The sequence below is a fragment of the Aptenodytes patagonicus genome, chromosome 15, assembly GCF_965638725.1.
Source record: "Aptenodytes patagonicus chromosome 15, bAptPat1.pri.cur, whole genome shotgun sequence".
Lineage (NCBI taxonomy): Eukaryota > Metazoa > Chordata > Aves > Sphenisciformes > Spheniscidae > Aptenodytes > Aptenodytes patagonicus.
In genome coordinates this window covers 7,602,779-7,623,762 of record NC_134963.1, presented here as the reverse complement: position 1 = coordinate 7,623,762, position 20,984 = coordinate 7,602,779, and the positions used below count along the sequence as shown (strand labels likewise).

The 20,984-nt window shown below is 42.4% G+C and overlaps 1 protein-coding gene across 14 annotated transcripts in view; it reads left to right on the top strand.

Annotated features, from left to right (window-relative positions):
- Positions 1–16,117, top strand: part of ATXN2 (ataxin 2) — a 54,300-nt gene extending 38,183 nt beyond the window's left edge. For 7 of the 14 annotated variants that reach the window (XM_076352950.1, XM_076352949.1, XM_076352956.1 and 4 more), the window contains 5 exons: positions 4,177–4,230; positions 9,758–9,903; positions 10,788–11,015; positions 14,421–14,589; positions 15,478–16,117. In XM_076352950.1, the coding sequence (XP_076209065.1) occupies positions 4,177–4,230; positions 9,758–9,903; positions 10,788–11,015; positions 14,421–14,589; positions 15,478–15,506 (626 nt within the window). In that variant the 3' untranslated portion in view covers positions 15,507–16,117. The other 7 variants (XM_076352954.1, XM_076352944.1, XM_076352957.1 and 4 more) reach the window with 3 other exon arrangements.
- Positions 16,118–20,984: the final 4,867 nt, after the last annotated feature.

The following is a 20,984-nucleotide window of genomic DNA, read 5'->3' as shown; positions in this document are numbered from 1 at the left end:
TATCCTGATTTCAGTAGGATGCCAGTGACCAAGATGAAATTTCAACCTGGGAGCTGCTAAAGAATATCTGCTGAAAGAAGTTTGTTCAAGTTCTCTTGATGCTCTTGACACAACATCCCTTGATTGTTTCTTGATTATAATTAGGACTTGTTTTATTGCAAGGCTATGACCTCAGTTTCAAAACTTGACTTTAGTTCTGACAACTAGTGAAATGCTGTCTTTATGATACTACTAGCATTATTAACAGTATGAACACTGCTGTTTAAGCAAATAAAACATGTGTTGCTTACCTTTCTTTTTTGGTAAGTCAAGAATAAGTATATGAACAGCTCATGTATTGCTCTGACTTTGACAATTAGTCTCTAGCATTATCAGATGGGCGTATTTCACTTAACAGTGAAGTGCTGAAAATGTGGGTTACCTTGTTACAAAGTAAAATGTGAAAGAACTTCTAAAGCGTTATAAATGTATGATAAATCAATGCCCAATTCAGAGGGAAAAACCTCACTGCAAAACATGCTATTGAAAGAGGTAGAATCAACGTTGCTAGAAGGCTTGGAAATTGTCATAAAATGTCAAAACAGCAGATGGTCTCTTGAAAACGTGGCATTTCAATACTTGTTATAGCATCTGAGGAAGACTTTTATTGGGTCACTTATATTATTGACTTAGATTCTAATAAAAGATTTTCTGTACCTTTAGACATCTTTGTATGTTTTCCGGTGCTTAGTTTTACACTGCTACTTAATGGAAGTCCATGATGTGTCATGAAAACTTACAAGGCTAAGAATCTGAAGTTTAATGTGAAATTAATTCTGATTTTAAGAAGTCTGTGTCTTGCCCATCTGAAAACATCCTTTCAGATCTCTGCAGTGGTATGGTAATATAGCTAAGAAACAAAAATAATAGAGAAACCTTTTTGACACTTGGAGGAAGAACATTTCAGCTCATTTGTGCTGAAGCTGAAATGGAAGTTACTTGTAGAGATTAAGTCTTTCTCTCACAGGTCCTTGCTAATTGTATTACTTTGATCTTTTCAACTCTTGTGCTTGAGGTGTCCATGTAAACAGATCTTCTGTTTGCTTTTTCATTAGATTAAATAGAATTCCGATAAAGTGAATGATCAAAGGCTTTCAGACCTTTATTGGTGAAAACTCTCCTCTCAAATACTAATTAAAATAAAACCAAACATGAGGTAATCTGAGATTTGATTCAGAATGGTTGCATGTGACTTCCTAGCAATTTCCCATTGTGCACCATCCTTATCTTCTGTAACCAGTGGGTTCTACAGCATTGAAGTACAAGCCCATTCCCTTGGTTGGCTTTGATCAGATGTCTGTATAGTTTTTTCACTGATACTCTAACTTACAACTGTTAGATCTCATTTTGTGTTGGTTTTGCAGCTTGTCTGTTGTAGGTGTGTGACTACCTACCAGTGCAAACAACTAAGTTGGGTCAAACTTGAGAATTCTTTGGTATTTCCTGCCGTGTAATTAAATATTACTTTTCCAAGAGCACCTAATTTAACAGAAATTGCATGTCCTCCTGTGTTCTCTCAAGTAGCTACTTGGTGACTCTTCTAAATATTCTCCCGCCTTCCCAGTAAATGATCAAGTGCTTGAAATTCTTGTTATTGAAACCATTCAACCCAGCTGGATCATGAACTCCATGTGAGACGCGTTTTTTAAGAGTATGTTCTTGCCGTGTGCAGACCTGTTTATTGCCCAGTGAACATGGATTGGCTCAAATGTACCCTTAACCTACAAAGTTTACAGTTAGCTACACATGCGGTGACTTCTGGTGTAGTGCAGCACTGTCTCAGTTCAGATTTTTGCAAGTCTTTCATGTGCTGAGTACTTGAAGACCTTGCCTAGACGGATTGTGTTTCCTCAAAATGTGTCCATCTGTAACATACTCACTTCAGCTTCCATTTATCGATATGGGAACACTTGGGAAAAATGTAGAAATGCCTAAGGTGATAAATATAAGCTGCTTATGGAGTATATTGCTAAAGAACAACGTGCTGCTAAACAACTCATTCATATCTGATTGAGTGACTGTAAGAAAGTATCCATAACTTATGTTCTGTATTTTGGGAATCTAAAGTTTACCCACAGAATCTTTGAACTAAATATACCAATGCACGTTGATTCTGGTCCTCTCTTAAAACTAATTTGAATGTACAGAATAACAACTTCCTGAGAAACAACAACCACTGCTGCTTTTGATTTCTGGAGCACTTGCTCAAACAAGTTCTCTGATTTCCCTTTGGCTCTTTAAAATTGCTATCTGATTTTTTTAAAAAATACTATTTATTTTTAAATTTGGTTTTTCCCCCCCATTGATACCAGGATTCAGTGGGCTATACTGCCCTTTTATCCTTCAAGGTACTAGTGCTTTCTTTGAGATAATTCTTGCAAAATTCACTCAATTTTTTTCCTGCGTATGTGGTAGAGAGAAGATGTCTGCAAGGACAACCGCACTGAGACGTGGGGGTTGGGGGGCACTGTTTATGAAGTATTCTTAAGGTGTGAAATGTTTTCCGGTGAGATCTGAAACTCCGTCTTCACTAATGGTTTGGGACAAGTTGAAAGTCTGTGGCAAGTAGTAACTGCCTGCCAGCGAAGAGAAATGCCTGTTGATCCATTAAGTGAACTACCCTCACTGCCAAAAGTTTGGTTTTTGTTTTCCTTCCTGTCTCGTGAAGAGATAGCTGAATCCAAAATACATACAGTGACCTACACTTGTTGATAAGCACTCTTCCATTTTAAAGAAAAGTATTTTTGTCTAATGCTGTTTAATGGGATATTTCTGCACTTCTGGGATTTCCTTGCCAGTCGTTACAGTGTCCTGCTTCTGTTTCACAACCCGCTGTCGACAAGAGCTCAAGAGAAGCAGAGCAGCTGAGCTGCGTGGTCACCAGTAGACCCATCTAAACATATGACGGAGGAGTATTTAAATCATTGGGTTTTTCCCCTCAAAACACAATTGGGAAGGACAATGTTCAAGCAACTATCTTTCTTCCCTCCCATCTACCAGCCAGATGATAAAAACGTCTATTACACACTTCAGCTCGTAACTTCTGGAGACGTGAGCCACTTAGATGTCCTTATCAAGGAAAGTTTAAAATGCAGGCACTGCTGCAGCAGAGTGGTACCTGCACCTTTAACTACCGCACGCACATACTTGAACGTGGAGTTGTCGCTCTTACCCTGCTGAACCGCACGTTGGTTTCAGAACACACCATCTGTCTTGGAAGTGTTGGCTGTGTGTGATCTCCTTGATACCGATGTCATTGGGCCGGTAGAGTTTGCTGGCCACGGGTTGCAGTTTGACTGCTTGGTCTATGTCGCACAAAGACCTAAACTTGTCTTGTGCTGTTAGTAGAAAATTTGGTTATCTAGGTAGAGGGTGGATGTATTCATTCCTGTGACAATGAACTTGTGTTAGTTTTACTGTGTAGCTGAATTGCCTGTGTTTTCAGATAACTGGAGTCCTCTGAAAAACTTTACTTTTGTGTTTAAAACCAAACTTGTGTAAAACCAGACCTTGGTTTTATACAGATGCATTTCCTGTTTTTTGTGCTCTCATTCCTGTCCCCATTCTCCCTTCCCTTTTCCCCTTCTGCATATGTTTTACTGGTCTGGTGTTGTCTCTAACTTTATCTGGTTTCTGTCTCAGCAGTAGAGTAAATTCTATTACCCTGATAGTACAATGGTGGATATAATATAAACTTCAGAGGATTCTCCAGGGAGTAAGAGTGAACCAGTCACCAAAGGTGTCTTGGAACTGTTAAGAATGACAGTGATAGAGCTGAAAAAGCAAGGGGCCAATTTCTGGTTTAATGTAATTACGTTTTAACCTTCTTATTGCAGTGGACTGTAATAGACCATTAATTGACATAAAGTTTATTTTTGTGTTAATTAAGAACTGAAGACCTCAGTGTCACAGTTTAGAAGGAAGGCTTACCTGAGACTTGTGTTGTTTCATCTCCACTCTTTTGTAAAACTAAATATCCAGCTCTAATAGTACCTAAGTAAATAAAAATATCTGCATGGTTCTACAATCTTAAAAAAAAAAAAAAAAAAAGAAAAAAAAATGATGCTGACCTTTCCAGAAGACGGGAAGTATGCACGTGGCAAGAGGCTAATTTACCTTTCTATTTCCCAAATTCAGCATGTCCCAAAATACCATACAGCAAGGAGACAGGCCCTTCTTTCTACTTTGCCAGTGAGTTGGGTTTTTTGTACTAATTTTGATTGTACAGAAAAGCACTTTCTAAAGAACAGATGTTAAAGGAATGGGACGTGTTGAGGGAACAAGTTTCCTTGCACCAAACCAGTATGTGGAAAATGCAGGAAGGTTCCTTTCCGTGGACAGGGGAATGAAGCTGTTGAACAGATTTATATGACCACGGGAAGCTGATTTGTCAGTCTTTTAAAATGTATTTTGCATGCTGAATAATCTCTAACTTTACTACCCAGTCTTTTCATCTGCAACCAAAGTGAGCACTGCATGTGGATAGCCTCTGCTTAAAACCTAGGTGAACTGCCTCACTCCCTTTCTTTCATGGCCCAAATGGGATTTTAAAACTTGGCAAGTTAATCTGCTTCCTAAAAGGAGAAGTGTCTTGTGCCTCATCTCTTTAAAAAGCTGTGGCTCAAGTTCTGAGCCCCTGGGAGGAAATAACCTGAGTTGCAGCTGAGGTGAAGGAAGCTTTCTATAGAGTTACTTTGGTGTCACTGAAGGAGTGCAGTTGTCATTATTATAAAGAGAGTGACTAGATATGGGCTCCTCGCTGGTCTATAGCATTGGATGCTTCCTCCTTGGCAGATGAACATTATCAGTTATGTTACCTGGCTCTGGTGCGCCTGTGTGGTGTTGCCTGAGCTGGTGACCTACATCAGTATAGGCAACGGGAGAGGGGGCTGATGTTCTCCGTACTCTCGGTACACAACGGCTAATACAGACTTCAGTTGCGTGCGTGTACAGGGAAAGGTGGATAACTAAAAAATACTGCCTTGTATGTTGGTGTTCATAGCACTTAGAGGAAGCTGGTTTTGGGGGGAAGTAGGGTGGCTGCAGGATGAACTGTAGTTGTCACCCAAGACATGGGAAAGGAGGACTGCAGTTCAGGGTATTTTCAAACATGCTCCTGTCCTGCAGTGAGTCTTGTTGCCCTGTGTGTCTGCAAGTCCATGCAGCCTATGTCAGGCACTCTTCTGGGGTTTTTTGAGTTAGCTCATGCAAGAGGGATGTGAGAAATACCACTTGTTCTCCAAAAATCTCTTCTGGAACAGACTTCCTGTGTTTCTTGTACAGAAATGGTTCTGCTTGAACTAGTGTTGTAGGATGCTGACCTGTCCTGTTTTCATGCGTCTTGGTTTGGTGCACTGAAACAACTTTAATAAGCTCGTTCCTTTCGTGGATAATCTTTTAAGTGAAGTCCACTCTACCTGTGTAAAATGACTTCTTTAAATGTTTGTATTATGAAAGAAACATTTGCTATTTCTTTGCTTCCTACCATTCAGGTCTTTTAAATGTAGTTATCCTCACCATCTTACTGGGTCTGGCAATAGTTTTGAAGTTTGTTCACTGGTCAGTTCTTGAAAATAGGCTCTTCAGTGCATCTTTGGACGATGACCAACGATGACCACCATTGGCAGCATTAAAATTCCTGCCAGGGAAAATATGAAATTACATTATATGGTTTTTGCATATACCCTTGTAGCTGGGAGTTGCGCTTGCTTTCTGCTGCTCTGACCTCTTTTGATTTCAGCTCCTTCTGTGGGTTCGGTGGCTGACTACTACTTGTTTACTTCTCAGAAAAATGGGTTGCACTTTTGTAGAGTTGAATTCAGTAATTCAATCCATCTGATATTTTTGCTCACTTCATTACTGAATCACTTATCTTCACTGTGTATTCCTGCAAGGTTAGTGCAGTTAAATATTACATGTTAAGAAACAACTTGATGAAAAAGATGGTGAAGTGAAGCAGGTTAGCCCAGGGAGTGTTTCTTGGGGAGGGAGAGGAATGTAAGGCTTAAAGGGTGAGAAAAACAGTGTATTTCTGCTGGAATGAGCTGAGGTTACTTGCAGCAAGGAGATACGCAGAGCTGTTTTGTCCTTTCCTAGAGCTTTCTCAGCACTTTTTTTTGGATAGTAGATGGCCACTTGGAAAATCTCCAAAGTACTGACAATGGGGGAAAAAAATGTTGGATAATTGGCGATATTCCCCCCCCCCCATCTTACCTTGTTTGCTATTTGATACGTGTAGTGAGCTGTTTTGATGAACAGGCAAAAATTCTTGAAAAAAGTCGCAGTGAAAGTGCTTTAGTTATGGCTAAACAGGTGAATTTCTCATGACTGTTTTGCAAGACTTCTTTCACAGGCTTGCTGGTCTCATAGATTTCATTGGTTTGTCAGGAACTATTGCACTAGCTAAACATGGAAAACGTTTTACATTTCTAGAGTTGAAGTTTGAACTCTGGGTTTGAACTAACAAAGATCTGTGCACGTATTTCAGACTTGCTGCCACTCGTCCTGAACCATTCTTGATTTGTATGCAGTATCTGTACAGGATTTAGATACGGGTCCACATAACGTTTTTTGAAAGACACTTTTAATATTACTATTAAAATATAACTTGCAGCAGCATCTGAACTAGTTTTAACCAAACTTGTGGAACAACTTAGAGTAATTTGTTAAAGACAAAATGGGGTAGAGTAGAAGCAAGGCAAATAAAAATTATTCAATATAAAAAATCTGGTACTTTAAATGCAAAGCTATGGATAAAAGATATTAGGTGGTTATGGAAGAGCTGCTACTATGACAAAAACTTGATCCTCCCCCTCGCTTCTGTATCTGTTCTTTAGGGTACTATTCCTCGGTTTAACTGGTTTCTTAAGAGAGAAATTCTTCATTGTGATGTTTCATTGTATAATGTATCTGCTTCAGAATAACTTAGTTTATTATTCTCTCAGCTATAGAGAAATGAAAGATGAATTGCACAAATGGTTTAAGGGAGTACCACATTATTTCAGGGGCTCTTAACAAGTAATGTGGCAGGATGTGGGAAGCCTTGAATATCTTACAACTTGGAATTAATTTTCATATACATTTTAAAACCTTTTGAATGGAGTTGAAGTTAATTTGTAGTCAGGCATGCCAGCTCTGTGGCTGAGGCAGTGGGATGAGAGCTGAGGAAGACTTCTGGTAGCATGCCCTTTGGCAAACAAGTCAGTCCCTCTATGCATTTATTTCTATTACTTTGACAGAGATAATAACTTCTGGCCTTCTTCAGAGTGTTGTATAATAATGAGGTTGAGAAATTTTCCTACTGTAGGAAACCATAAACTTAATACTGTAAAAATGATTGGTGTTTCCATTGATAATTTTCATGTAGTCCTTGTAAGAAGGAGCAGCGGTTGAAAGTCAAATAGAAGCATGGTTGAGATGCTGCTGCAAAATAAATTTTAGTAGTGATATGAAAAAAAAAGACTTTTCTTGCATTTGAAAGCATAACAAAGTGCTATGGCAGAAGATACTGGTAGTTTTGCCAGTGTGCATAGAAAATATCGAGGTGTTTCCAAAACCCCCTCTCAATCAGAAATGCTCACAGTGTATGAGTATGCTTGTACACTCGTGCTTAAGTACGCTTACATGCTTATGCATGTTAGGATCAACTCAAACTGCAAGAATTTAGGGTTACAAACATATATGAAGTTCATCTGCATTAATAGCCTGAAACTGTAGTGCACATCACTGTTGGGCCATTTGCTCAGTGAAGATTTAATAAAGCTTTCAAGACAGCAGGGCGGGATTAAGTTAAATGTGGTAGGCAGTTATTTTATAAAGGAGAGACCTTCATAGTGGCCTGTACAGGGGAGAAAAATCTCAATTAGGCAAAAAAGATACTGTCTATATGTATTCTAGTGAGTTTGAATATTTTAGAACTAGAATTTGTAAGCTTTATAGCAAACCAAACTGGAGGAAAACAAGTACTTGCACAGGGTAGTAGTGTGTCAGGGCTGGTTAATAGAGCACAGTGGGGTTGCTGTCCTTTTGAGACCTGCTTTTGCTGAACAGTATTGTGCTTTCAGATGCAGCTACATTTTTGTCTGTTTTCGCCACTCATCTTGTCTTTCATCCTTTATATACACTCAAGCAGTTCTGTGTATTCATGAACTTAGAGCCCAGCACTCTAAGAGCGGAGTGAAACTCCTCAGAAGCTGCAGCAAACAGTTACTTGCGAAAGTGAGATGACACACCTCACTAGTCATGAATACACGGGGCAGGTGGTTGCAGCATAACAGTTGCACTCCAAGTTTCTCCGTGTGCCCTGCTTTTCAGGTTTGTTACTAGGGCAAGAAAACACCACCAGAAAAACCATCGCTTTTAAAGGTATGCTGCAGACAGGCACTTCATTGGCCATCAAGTTCTCATGTAATACAAACCCCATTTTAAAAAAGTGTAACCCAATATATAGTAAGCAGTAATTAACTTGTCAGAATGGCAAAAAGGTACCAGAACAAATAAGACACAGTTGCAGGGAACAGATTCAGGAGCAGGTTGATAGTTTGCTTTGACTGTTTGTCTTTTAGCACTATTGTCAGCAAAACTAGCCTCGGTCTTGACAAGCTGTAATATTGGAGAGAGTAGTGCGCGTTGTCACGTGCAGAAGTGTAGTTGCAAACTGTGGACTGGTTGTTGCACAAGTTCTAAAAGCAATAGAGGGGAATAGGCAAAGCATCTTCATTTCTTAGGGTCTTGCTTTCCGGTTGCATGCTTTGTGTTTAAAGGAAGACTTGCTATCATTATGGCTTTTTATACTTTCTTAGATTCCCTCAGAAGTAAAAAAACCCAAAACAAACAAACAGAAAAAACCCAAACGATTTCGTGTGGCCTGTTTTGAAGCAGAACAGGGCAGGACTCCTCAAGGAGGGACTTGTTGATAGTTTGTTGTTGGTATGGCTGTAGCAACAGATGTGGTTTCACTGGTGTGAAAGTTTTATGTTGTTAAATTTTTTCCTTTCTTGGAATTTTGTACCTTATTTGCTACTGTTTCAAGGAATTAAGAATTTCATGGCAGTGTTGAGAAGCTCACAGAATGGTGGTGATCCAGAAAAGACTCCCTTGAGGGGAAAGATATGTTATTGTAGTACAAGATTTTTGCTTCAGCAAAAATTTGATGCTCAAGCAGCCTCAGTTTTCTCAGCTGTTAGGTATATACTGTGTGTCCCTATAGCTCTTCAGCATACATGCAGTGTATATACTTTACACTGACTGTACTGTGAGCAATTTCCAGAAGAGTAGCATGGTGAGGTTAGCCAGGTATAAGGCCAAAGAATTTTTTGGATGGTGGAAATAAAAATGGCTTGTAACACCTTTCAAAAGTATATTTCAGGAAAAACTAAATTGTATGAAAATGATAAATTTGATATTTTAAACTGGTCTGTTTGACAAAACAAAAGATGAAATACTGCTTTTTTCTATGTAGTATCTGTTACATTGTCAAACTAGGGAAGATGAACTGTCTAATTATGGTTATTTATAGACTTTCCTGCAAAACCAAACTACACAAAAGCAAGGTAAGATACTCAGCTATTTGCAAGATAAATATTTTTTTTTAGAAGGGGGAGGGAATGTATTTACAGTATGTTTGAGATATAGTGAAATCTTCAAGTGCAGATGGTGACTTGATGAGATAGATGCATGTTCTGTATCTATTGTTAAATATTCTTCTTTTTCATCCTAGTTTCCACTGGCTCACTTGCTCAGCAGTATGCCCACCCTAATGCTACCCTGCATCCGCATCCTCCGCATCCTCAGCCTTCTGCCACACCAACTGGCCAGCAGCAAAGCCAACATGCTGGAAGCCACCCTGCTCCTAGCCCCGTGCAGGTAACAGAACTCAAGGGAGTGAATGCCTTTAAATTGTATTTAATACGCTCTACTGGAAGGTATTGCATCAGTCTGATGCTTGACATCGATACATTGATTTCTTTGAGAGGAAAAATGGTAAGATGGAGCAGTTGCCCAAACAAACTGCATGTGGCAGATCTCATACAGGAGTTGTCTAGATTCCCCTCTGTTTTCTGGAAGGAAGGAAGTAGAGCTATATAACAATTTTTTCTCTGCTTGCAGTGGCTAGGACTCAAAGGTGGTAGGCTCATGACATAGTTTGTTAGATAAGCTAGCAGGGAAGCTTGTGGCAGTCCCTTTTCCTCAGTAAGGACCAATGTCAGAGTCCAACCATTCGTTTCCTCTTCTTCACAGAGGATGAGGTATAGCTTGTTTCCATGTTACAATTAAGGAAGGATCATAATTTTGTCAGAGCTTTAATATGAGTGAAGTTACAACTGGAAATAGCTGATAAATGCTGAGAAGCCTTCGATTGTATTTTGTCAAAGACAAGCAGCTGAAAACAAAATAGGCCTCATGATAGTGCTCCATGCCTTAGTTACCTACTGGTAACAACTTCTGGCTGCTAAGTGCAACTGTGAAGTACATCCAGCCCCATGGTTGCAGGGTCTCCTTGTTTTTACCTGTCAGTCTAGGTTCCATTTTCCAGGCTCCTGCTGACATGACTTTCTAGTGCAAGGAGAAAATGAGCCTGATAGAATTGAAATGAGTTTCCTCATGACCATAGGTGTGGTGATCCTTAGATTTGCCACTTAAGATTCACTATCAAGAGCAGTTTTGCAGACCTTTCTTACACTAGTTTACAGAATAAACGTGTCTCGCTTCTAGACCATAACCTAAATGATCTTTATCTTTTTTTACAGCATCATCAGCACCAGGCTGCTCAGGCACTCCACCTGGCAAACCCACAACAGCAGTCGGCAATTTACCACGCAGGTCTAGCTCCAACCCCACCTTCCATGACGCCAGGCTCCAATACGCAGTCTCCACAAAATAGTTTTCCTACAGCACAACAAACAGTCTTCACCATTCATCCCTCCCATGTTCAACCTGCATATACCAATCCGCCACACATGGCCCATGTCCCCCAGGTAAACACAGTTTAACAACCTTCAAGACTAAATGTCTTAATGCCACAAAGTTAGGACAGTCGGGCCTGCTGAAGTGATTTCCATTCTGTCACCTCTCGGCACAGACTACCTGTTGTGTTATTTAGGTTTCTGTCTGTACATTGCCTTTATTTAGAATTTTACAAGATATTTGGACCTCAGCTTCCAACACCCAGTGCATCTACAACTGTAGTTTAATGAAGACATCTTAAGGTGGCACTGCTACTGAAAGAAATTGAGCTCTCTTCCCAGTTCCCGGCTCCCATCCTTGTCCTCCCCCACCATTCTGCTCACAGAACTGTTTGGCCATGCAGCAAACCAGACTGGGGACATGATTCAGCTGAAGTGTGCCTCCTGTACCCCCATGTTAGGCTATTTCTCAGTCAAATCAGTTCACTACTCAGGTTCACTGCATGATCACAGGAAGAGCTGGCATACAGAAAGGTTGGAGGTGAGAGCTGAGTGGAGGAAGGCTGAATTGCTGCTTTTGGTGGCAGTTTAGGCGCTGCATTGTAGTCAAATTTCATCCAATAAAGGATATTACACAGGATTACTAGGGAGTAGCAAGGCACTGCAATGGGAGATAGGTGAGATTCAATTCAGATGACTGCGAGACAATCCTTGCTGAAAGAAAACCGTGTGTGTGTGTGTGTGTGTGTATGCATCTGTGTGTGGTTCTAAATGAACTGCTTACGCAGGAGATCCCTGATGATTGTTGGGCAACTTAACAACAGTCCTTGCTTCAGGATCAGAAACCCACTTCTCTTAACTGCTCTCTTGGGGTCAACTCACTGAGAAAAGGATTTTGGGAAGGGAAGCACATAACTGATTAGTCAAGAGCTCTGCATAAAGCAGCGTTACAAAGATTTTCTGATGTTTACTAAATCTCATGGATTTAGTGTGCTTTGTCAAGGAAGGGACAATTAATCAGTAATTTGCCTGCACAATTTCTTCTGCAGAGCAAGTACCTGGTGTCTGGCTTATGCCTTCTCATACAGGTTAACAATAGTTTGGGATATCATGACTAACTGTAATTAGGGAGGTTAGTCTAGTAGGTGTCCAGTCCCTTGCAGAATTCTGATAAAATCTTTGCTTTGGTCCCTGGGACAGTCAGTTAAGCCAATGAATTAATAGTTACTTAGGAATTGTTTTACTGATGTTGAGTTTTTAGCTTTTTAATTCTGTTAGGCTTTTAATTTCTCTGCTTTTGTACTGTGGGAGGATAAGGAGAGGATGTCCAAACTTGACTACTGCTGTGGCATCTTGCCATGTCCTCCCAGGCTCCGGTTTCTGCCAGAAACAAGATACTTGCTCCGCTCTGGTGTGATGGCAGTGGTTTGAATGCCTAAGTTGTAGAGCTTCTCGAGGTGCCTTGCATGCAACCCTTCGGAAGGGTCTTGCTGCAAGCTCCTGGGTTAGTGGCATGTTCAGTGCTGTGCCTTGAAACATGGAACGTGTTTGTTTCAAGGTCAGCTTAAAGGTAAAACCATACATGAATTGTGCTGTGCACGTCATGGCCAGGCCCATGCCTGCGCTATAGGATGCGACCATTGCCTTCCTTTCTGTGTGCCGAGCACTTAATAAGCAAACCTCACTAAAGCAAATCGGATGCAACTTTTAGTCAGAACTGACTGCTCAGTCAGGATTTTTTAGCAATCGCAGGCAAAGACTGCCTTACCCTTGATTTTTGACTTACGCAGTCTCTTCTGCTGTAATTTTTTTTAGCATGAAAACTACAATCTATAATCCATTATATTTATACCAAACTAACTGACTTTTCAAAATGAAGTAATTCCCTCAAAAATCTCTAATGAAGGAATAACTACAGTTCTGTAAGAAATTTTAAATGCATGTAATTATTCCATTGTGGGGAAACTAATCACTGGATTTTATAGTTTCTTAGCAGCCTCATTTCCACCTTCTGAACACAATTCTGAAATACCATGTAGTAGGAATTTCAGTTAGGCTAACACAGGAGATCAGTTGAATTTCCCTTTAGGTTATCAGATGAATCTTGAGCTGTTAGATATCTCACTTGAGGAACAGTACTTTAAAATTCATTAGAGAGTACTGTCAGCTGCCAATTTGCAAAGCGTTTGAGCCACAGCAGAAAATTTTTATCCAATGTGTGTATTGAATACAGCTGCTATATGAATAGCTGCTTTATAATGATAGCTGCTATAATAGCATGTTTGTCAAAGTAAAAATGGTGCTGATCCTGAAAGGTATTTCTGTTTCACAGCCTTATCTTCTAAGCCTTTTTTAGAGCAAGAGTGAGATTTGAATTGCAGTTCCTGGGCTTCTTGAGTGCTACTAATACAGTGCAAGTCTGATAAAGAGTTTGAGAAATGTCTGTGATGAGTCAAGTAACCCTTTTGTCTTTAAGAAATAAAATTGTAGCCACTACCTGCTATCTGCCTTTACTGGCATGTGAAACTTGTGAGGCTGCAATTATTGCACTGTAGTGCTCTGTTAATGGGATATGGTAGAAGGACAAAGCAAACCTTAGATACAAATGCTTTTTTTCCCCCCCAAGAGAAACCCACTGAGAGCTCTAAGAGTTCCTTAATGTTTTGTGCTTTTAAGAAACTAGTGTTCACTAGCTTTTTAAACCAAAAAATTGATGACCTCCAGAGTCATGAACTGCTCTGAGCTAAAGAAGCCAACTGACAAGTTACTGAACTTGTTTGCCAGAAGGTGATCAGCCATCATAAAGATTAATCTCCTTTTTCCACTGAGACTTAGCTATGATTGCTTAGATTACATAAGGACCTTCACTGTGATGAGCTTAACTGGAAACAGAACAAAGCTGACCTGACAGTACAAAGGGATGAAATCGCTCATCTTAGAATGACTGCTTAGATGAATGATAATGTGGGCACAGGTCACTGGAGAGAGTGGTTTCTAGGGCAGGGAGCCATGAAATAATGCGTAGTTGTGTAACGAGCAGCTGAGGAAGGGATGCCAGACTCCCAGTACGTGTGAAGTTTCTATCTGTACCCGGTGCATTCTCTGCATAGGAAGTGCTTTGATCTAGGTTACTAACAGTAATGTTTTGAAGATTTGTTGCTGAGGTGGTTTTTGTTTTTTTTTTTTAAATATCCCACTGTTTAATGCTGGCAGTTTCTCCCAGTGCTTGCTGTCCAAATGGCTAAAATTGAGAATGTGACTCAGAGCCAGCAGAAAGGATTTAGAGCCTTTTTTTGTTTGTTTGTTTTTTAGTTATTATTTTTTGTGTTAAGATCTCTGACTTAATCCCTATAGCTAATCTAGTTAAAATGGAGTAAATCTCTGGATTTACTGGTACAGCTGGAGAAAACTTGATAGTCATGTGGCCAGGAGTGATGCCTCCTTGTGACCATTATACTAAAGAGCTCTTTGTTTCAGGCTCATGTACAGTCAGGAATGGTTCCTTCTCACCCAACTGCCCATGCTCCAATGATGCTAATGACGACACAGCCACCTGGTGGTCCCCAAGCCGCCATCGCTCAAAGTGCACTACAGCCCATTCCAGTCTCGACAACAACACATTTCCCCTATATGACGCACCCTTCAGGTGAGGAGTGTGTGCCTGGGAGACCTGCACCTTAACTGAGCCAGGTCGTAGCTGTGAGGAGAACTGTTATGAACCAGATTTGGGGAAAAGAACAGAAAAAAAAAACCTTAAGATGTCCTTACAGAGTGGCAGGCTGCTGAAGGCAGACTGTTTCTGCATTTAGCATTTATACTTTGCCAGCCCAAATGCGAGCCTAGACAAGCGTACGAGATTTAGCTAATTTAGCAAAGACGTTGCTTCTCTCTAGCTGAAGTAGAGAAATGGATAACTATGCAGACACTGGCACTGTGGGACTGTTCTTCCAGGTTTTGCCATGGTTTTGCCGTGGGGGATGGACTGTCTGTGTAGCCTGTTTATAATGATCTGGGGTTTTATTAAATTTAAAGTGATCTGTCTTGAGGATAGGAGTGAAAATGTTGCTTGGGGGTAGGGCTGTTAGACTTCTAAGAACTGAAGTAAAGTGACAATTGAAGTCTAATCTTTAATTCAGAGTTACATTCTGCAGCTTTACTTTTTGGCAAAAGTAGGTGCTGTATGACTTCTTTCCGCTTTAAATTTAACCTTACCTAGGTTTCTTTATTACTCATTTCCACACGGCCTCTAAACTTTTGTAGTGAACTAGTTACCTGATTTTGTTTCTTGGGGAATGTGTGAGCAGAACAAGGCTGCTTTCTGAGGGTTTAGGTAGGGAAAAAAACATCCAAAGGACATCTTGATATGTAGGGTTTTGTTCTGTTCATTAAAAAAAAAAAAAGAAAAAAAAAAAGGAAAGAAAGAGAAAAAGAAAAAAAAAAAGTTCAGCTCAGTAGTTGTCCTGTGACCACTTTACTAGCAAACTGTTGTGTGGCTTGCCAATTTATTATTTACATTTGAACTTTTTTTTTACAGTACAAGCCCACCACCAACAGCAGTTGTAAGGCTCATCTGGAATAACTGAAAGGCTGGATACCTTTTGTAGGCCAAATACCCTCCTTCTACTGCTTCTGCCAACTGGAAGCACAGAAAACTAGAATTTCATTTTATTTTGTTTAAAAAAAAAAAAAAATTGATTTCTTGTAACATCCACTAGGAATGCTAACAGTTCATCTTGCAGTGGGAGAGATTCGGACTGAGTAGAGGCATTTAGGAACTTGTGGGCTATTCCATAATTCCATGCACTGTATCTGAGTCCTGCAAGTGCCCCAACTCTGCTTGCTGAAAACTGGAAGTTATTTATTTTTTAATGACCCTTCAAAGTTATGAACTCATCAGCTAGCAAAAGAAGTAACAAGAGTGATTCTTGCTGCTATTATCACTAAAAATCAAGACTTGGAGATCCCTTTTACTTCTAACTAAACTTGAAACAGGTTCAGTAAAAAAAAAAAAATTCTAATCGTCAAACTGATGAATTATTATTTATAAATCACGTTTGATGAGATAATCACTATCGTGAGACAGTGATGTAACTTTTAAGTTAAGAAAACTTTTACTTTGTAGATAATATAAAATAAAAACTTAAAAAAAAAATAAAAAATAAAAAAAGTTTTAAAAACTGACCCACGTGGTGTTTGTGTCTTGTTTTACCAGTATCTTACTTTAATGTGTTCTCCGGCTTTCGACCCAAATCGGAGTGAATGTTTTATTTAGCGTCAGGTAAGCTTTGCCGTGTGCTGCTGCCGTATCGTGTGTGTGCGCGCCCCCGCCATGAAACCGAATCGGTCGTATTTGACTTGCAGGGCCATTGCAAAAATAAATCAAAGGCTTCAAGATCCGAAGTCTGGTACCGGTTTTAAAGAATTTCTTGCGCTCGGGTCTATTCCCTAATGCCTCAGCCTTACGCTGTTCTGGCTGGTGTCAAGAAGATGTCACAACTGGGCCTGGAGGCTTAAGATGGTAAGACTGTGCAAGACATGGTGCTGCTGGAGAAAGGAAGGAAGAAATCGGGGTAAGCATTCCTTAGCAAAATGACTGGTAAAAAGATGGGGAAAAGGACAGGAGAAAGCAGCTGAGTACCACCTCCTTCAGGAATGCGCAACTAGTTAGCACTGCTTATAAAGTGCTGTGGTCTTCCTAACCGCCCTGTATGGTGCAGGCATCCTGCGATGGCTGACCAAAAGGTGATGCTGGATTAAGACTGTAGTTGCACTTCAGGGGCAGGACAAGTAAGCTGTTGTATGTACAACCTTTCGTGGACAAGCAGTTACATCCCATTGTGGCTTGGTGAAAAACATACAGGGGAATACAAATACTGCTGCAGCTCCTGTTTTAATCCTTCCAGGTCAGCAGTGCAGTAAAACGTAATGAATTCACGTTCAGGTGGGCAGCAGGGGGCACGAGACCATTGCAGACAGTGATGGTGACTTGGGGCAGGACTCCTTGAATGAGTCTTCTGAGAAGGAAGAGCTTGTCACATAGGCTATCGCCTTTCTTTTCATTTCTGAGGGAGGGTTTCTGTCTTTAGCAGCCGTTAATTCAGTATCTGTTAAAATAGTATCCAGGGACCTAGAGAGAATCAGACTAAAGACTAAAAGTGAGAAACAAGTTCTATAAACAGTTTATTAAGAGCAGATCTTTTTATATTATGGTAAAATTGCATTATTCAAGAATAAGTTACTTGTACAGTACATACAGAAACAACATATAGAAAAACCTACTATACAAGAAGAAATGTGCAGGTGAAGAGTATAATTTTCAGATCAATGCACTTTTCATCCAACAAACTGTTGGCCTTAATCATCCTGCTAAAGGCTGAGTTAGAGAATGCACGGTCACCTCCCCCACCGCTGGTAGCTGCTGGTGAAGGTTGGGTCTGTTCGCATCGAACAAGCTTAAACTAAAATTTGGAATACTCAAACCTGTTAGTCAAGATTTCAAGGCTTTATACGCTTGTTAGAGTAAAACTGCATTGGTCGGATAACAGCAGTGTTCTGTGGTCCGGAGGCTGTAAGAAATGAGAAGCTTTGGTCTCCCCGGACCTGGACATCTTCCTAGAAGCTTTGCCCCAAAATAGTTTTGATGCAAAAACCATCGGTGAGGCAATGGGGCTGTCAGTGGTAACCTGCTCGGGATTGCTGGTGCTGTTCCTCAGGGCTAGGATGCAGGAGGGGAGGGATGGATGAAGAGGTTAAATCATCCTTCATGTCATGAACTTCTTCAGAACCTGTCACCATAAGGACATGCAAAAGCCACCGATAGGGAGGCTGTGTCAGCAAACAGCAAGTGGTTTCTGAAGCGTAAGATGGTGATGAGGGGAAGTTCTGGCTGGACCCAAGTCTTAGGTTATGCCCTAAGACAAGTCCCTGCTGTCATAGAGAGCGAAGGCACTGCCTGTTTTACGCGTTTATTGCCAAAAACAACTGTCCTGAGTAGCTGGCTGAAACGGGGCTTCCCTCCCTAACAGCCCTTCCCTTGGGGGGCTGCGTGAGTGGTCATCGGGCAAAGGCTCCAGCCAAAGGCACGAGAGGTGCTGCCAGTTGGGTCGTGGCTTTGTTACGTTGGATCCAAACTCATGTTGCACGTGCCCACCTCCAGGACTAAGGCGCAAGCCGAGACTTTGGTGATCACATCCAACTTTATTTCAGCTCTAGGAAACGCTCTTTCTCCTCCGTGGGAGCCCAGGAGGTGGCTGTACCTGCAGCACGCAGCCCTGCAGGGGCTCTTCCCTCAGCTTCCCCTTCTCCCAAAACTCAATGCTGATACTTCATAAAGGCTGATAAAAGCCCACGTGGGCTGGGGAACTAAACCTGCTAAGTCCTAGGCTCTTTTCCCAAGTTTAGAAGAGTATAAAAATTCCTTCAGGTTGCTTATAATCATATAAAGGAATGGCTTAATGCCCTTTGCCCTCTGCTATAATAGGGGAGGACCTTACAGGCTGGATTAATGTGTGCTGGCAGGAGCAGAGGTAGGGCTGAGTGTCAGGCTCTGACCTGTGTCGCGAGCCAGATGCTTTCTAGGAGAAATGGGATTTTGAACTCAGCCTTCCAGGAGCTGGGGAAATAGCCCAAAAAACCCCTCGAGTCCCACCCGGTGCAGCTGGGGTTTGGACCACAGCGGGTCCGAGCTGCGGCAGAGCAGAGGACTAAGGTGGAGGGATGGTGGAGCTGGGTGGCTGGACAGCCCTTGGCTACCTTGGCGGTGAGGTTTGAGATGGAAATAGCTCTACTAAATAATCAGAGCGACTTTCCCAATGCTCACTAGTGGGGAGAACAGGAGTTCACATCCACCGGAGTTTGTCTGCACAGGGGAAGTGGCTGATGGGGTGATAATGAACTCAACATATATTTTGCTAATCAAGCACAGCAATTTCCATTTAAACTACGGAGAAACCCCTTGCAATTAAACTGCAGGTTAAAAATACCACATGCGTGTGCATGTTCAGTTGTTGGCACTCAAACAATAAGCCCCGGCGCGCCAAAACAACCCATCCCAGCAGCATCAGCATCTGATTTTTCTGGCAAGGGCTGCGCCGGCTGTGAACAGCAATCCCTTTTCCCAGCCCATTCTTTGTTGCAGATGCTCTGAGTGTAGGGTCATTCGGGTGAGACCACCTCAGCTTTTGGGGAAAGATCCCTTTGAATGTGGCTGCCTGGAGCTCAGCAGGACTAAAATCACCTCTGTGAACCTTAGCAAGATTTAGCACGTGCAAGTATTTTCCAAGGCGTGCATGCTCCGGGAACCATGCACCAAGCAGGCAAAGGAGCCAATAACTTTTGCTATGCTTCCTCCCCTTCCCTTCTTCATCCCCCTAAATGCAAGACCATGGGGAGTTATTTATCAGCAATGAAGGGAGCTGACTTGCCTGGCACAAACCAGCCCTGGCTATATGCTCCTGCCATTCAGTACAGCCTTTGTGCTGGTCCGGGGAGGAAAACGGGATGCGGATACGGCCGAGAAGCTCCAGCCAAGGACAGGGCTGCCTTTGTTTCTCCGGCAGCCTCGCCGGGTTTGGCAGTCCTGGAGGTGTGACTGGCCAGTGCAAATTGCTCCGGTTTCAAGAATGAGCGTGTGACAGTGTGTGCCGAGCGCCGGGAAACGCTGATGCCTGCCGCGATACAGGATTGCTCCCCGTGCACCCCTTTTCAAGTTGTTTTAAACAGAGGAAGGGGAAAAAAAAAAGACCTTACCTGCTCTGAATGTACAAAGACAGCCCAGGAGAGAGCTGGGGCAAGAGATGGGGAGGCACAAAATGCAAATCCTAAATATTTTCTCAGGTCGATGGTACTCAGTTTCTCCCAGCCCTCATCTTTTGACTACTACATATAAAACCAGATTTGCTCTCACGGCCAGTCCCTGGCCAGCATTTGGCCCCGGCTGTTTGGGCCCTGCCTGGTCCTGGCCCCTGCCTGCGCTATGTCTGCCCTTTCTGGCCCAGCCCAGCACAGCAGCGCCATGATCTTGCCCTTCAATTCCTGACCTTGAGCATAGCTTGGCTCCTCAGGCTTTGACTGCCAACCGGGCTCACCACGCGCTGGCTTAACAGCAAAGCCCTGCCTAGAGGCTGGATTTTTGGAAAACTCCCTAACTCAGCGCCATGAGGCTTTTTGTTCGCTTGCTTTCAAATTAAATCCTAAATGTTAATGCTCCTGAGGGCTCCCACCTCAAGGATGAAAAAAATAAAATACAGGCATCCCTGTAAGGCAATTTGAAGGCAAGTTTTGCATCCGAAATCCCGGGGAACGCCACGTGGGCTGCAGTGAGAAATCTGGAAGTTGAATGCTGCGAACAACCCCTCCCACGTGTCGCAACAGCTCCAGCCCCTTCCTTCTTCTTAAAATAATGACAGCTTCTAAGAAGCAGTTCCTGTCTTGGAGTGGCCGCACCGGCTGCCCCAGGTAAAGCAGCACCCCAGGCTCGGCGGCACCGACGGCTGCAGAGCCTGAAAACAGCAGCGGAGGTTGGGGCACGGCCGCACTCCTGGCTCCGGCACTGCTCTTCTTGTGCAGGTGCCTCCAGTGGGGACGGGGACATCGAGCCCCGGGGATTTGCTGGACGCACGGTGCCTCCCATGGGAGTTACATCTTGCTCAGCGCACACCTCACTGCGCATGCAACCAGTGCTCCGAGGGCGAGATGCAGGCAGGTGAACAGGTTAAAGTGCCTGCTGTGTGTGCAATTACAGCTGTCGAGATGCTGACCCACCGGCCTCCTCCGTCTAAGGCACGTCGGGGGGTACAGCCCCTCTATGGGCTCGGGGGGGGGGAGGGAGGGGGGGCGGCGCTGGCTGGGAGAGGCTTTTCCTCCAGGCGGGGAGGCCTATACCGATGGCACCCCCTCGCCTGTGAGAGGCCGTTGCATAGCTTTAAATACTGCCAAACTCTTGGTTACAGAGCGTTTTAGGGGAAAAAGTAAGAGGCAAGCGAGAGCGGGGTGGGCAGCCGCCTGTGCTGGCAAGGTAAAAAAAATGTTTTGGGGGAAAAA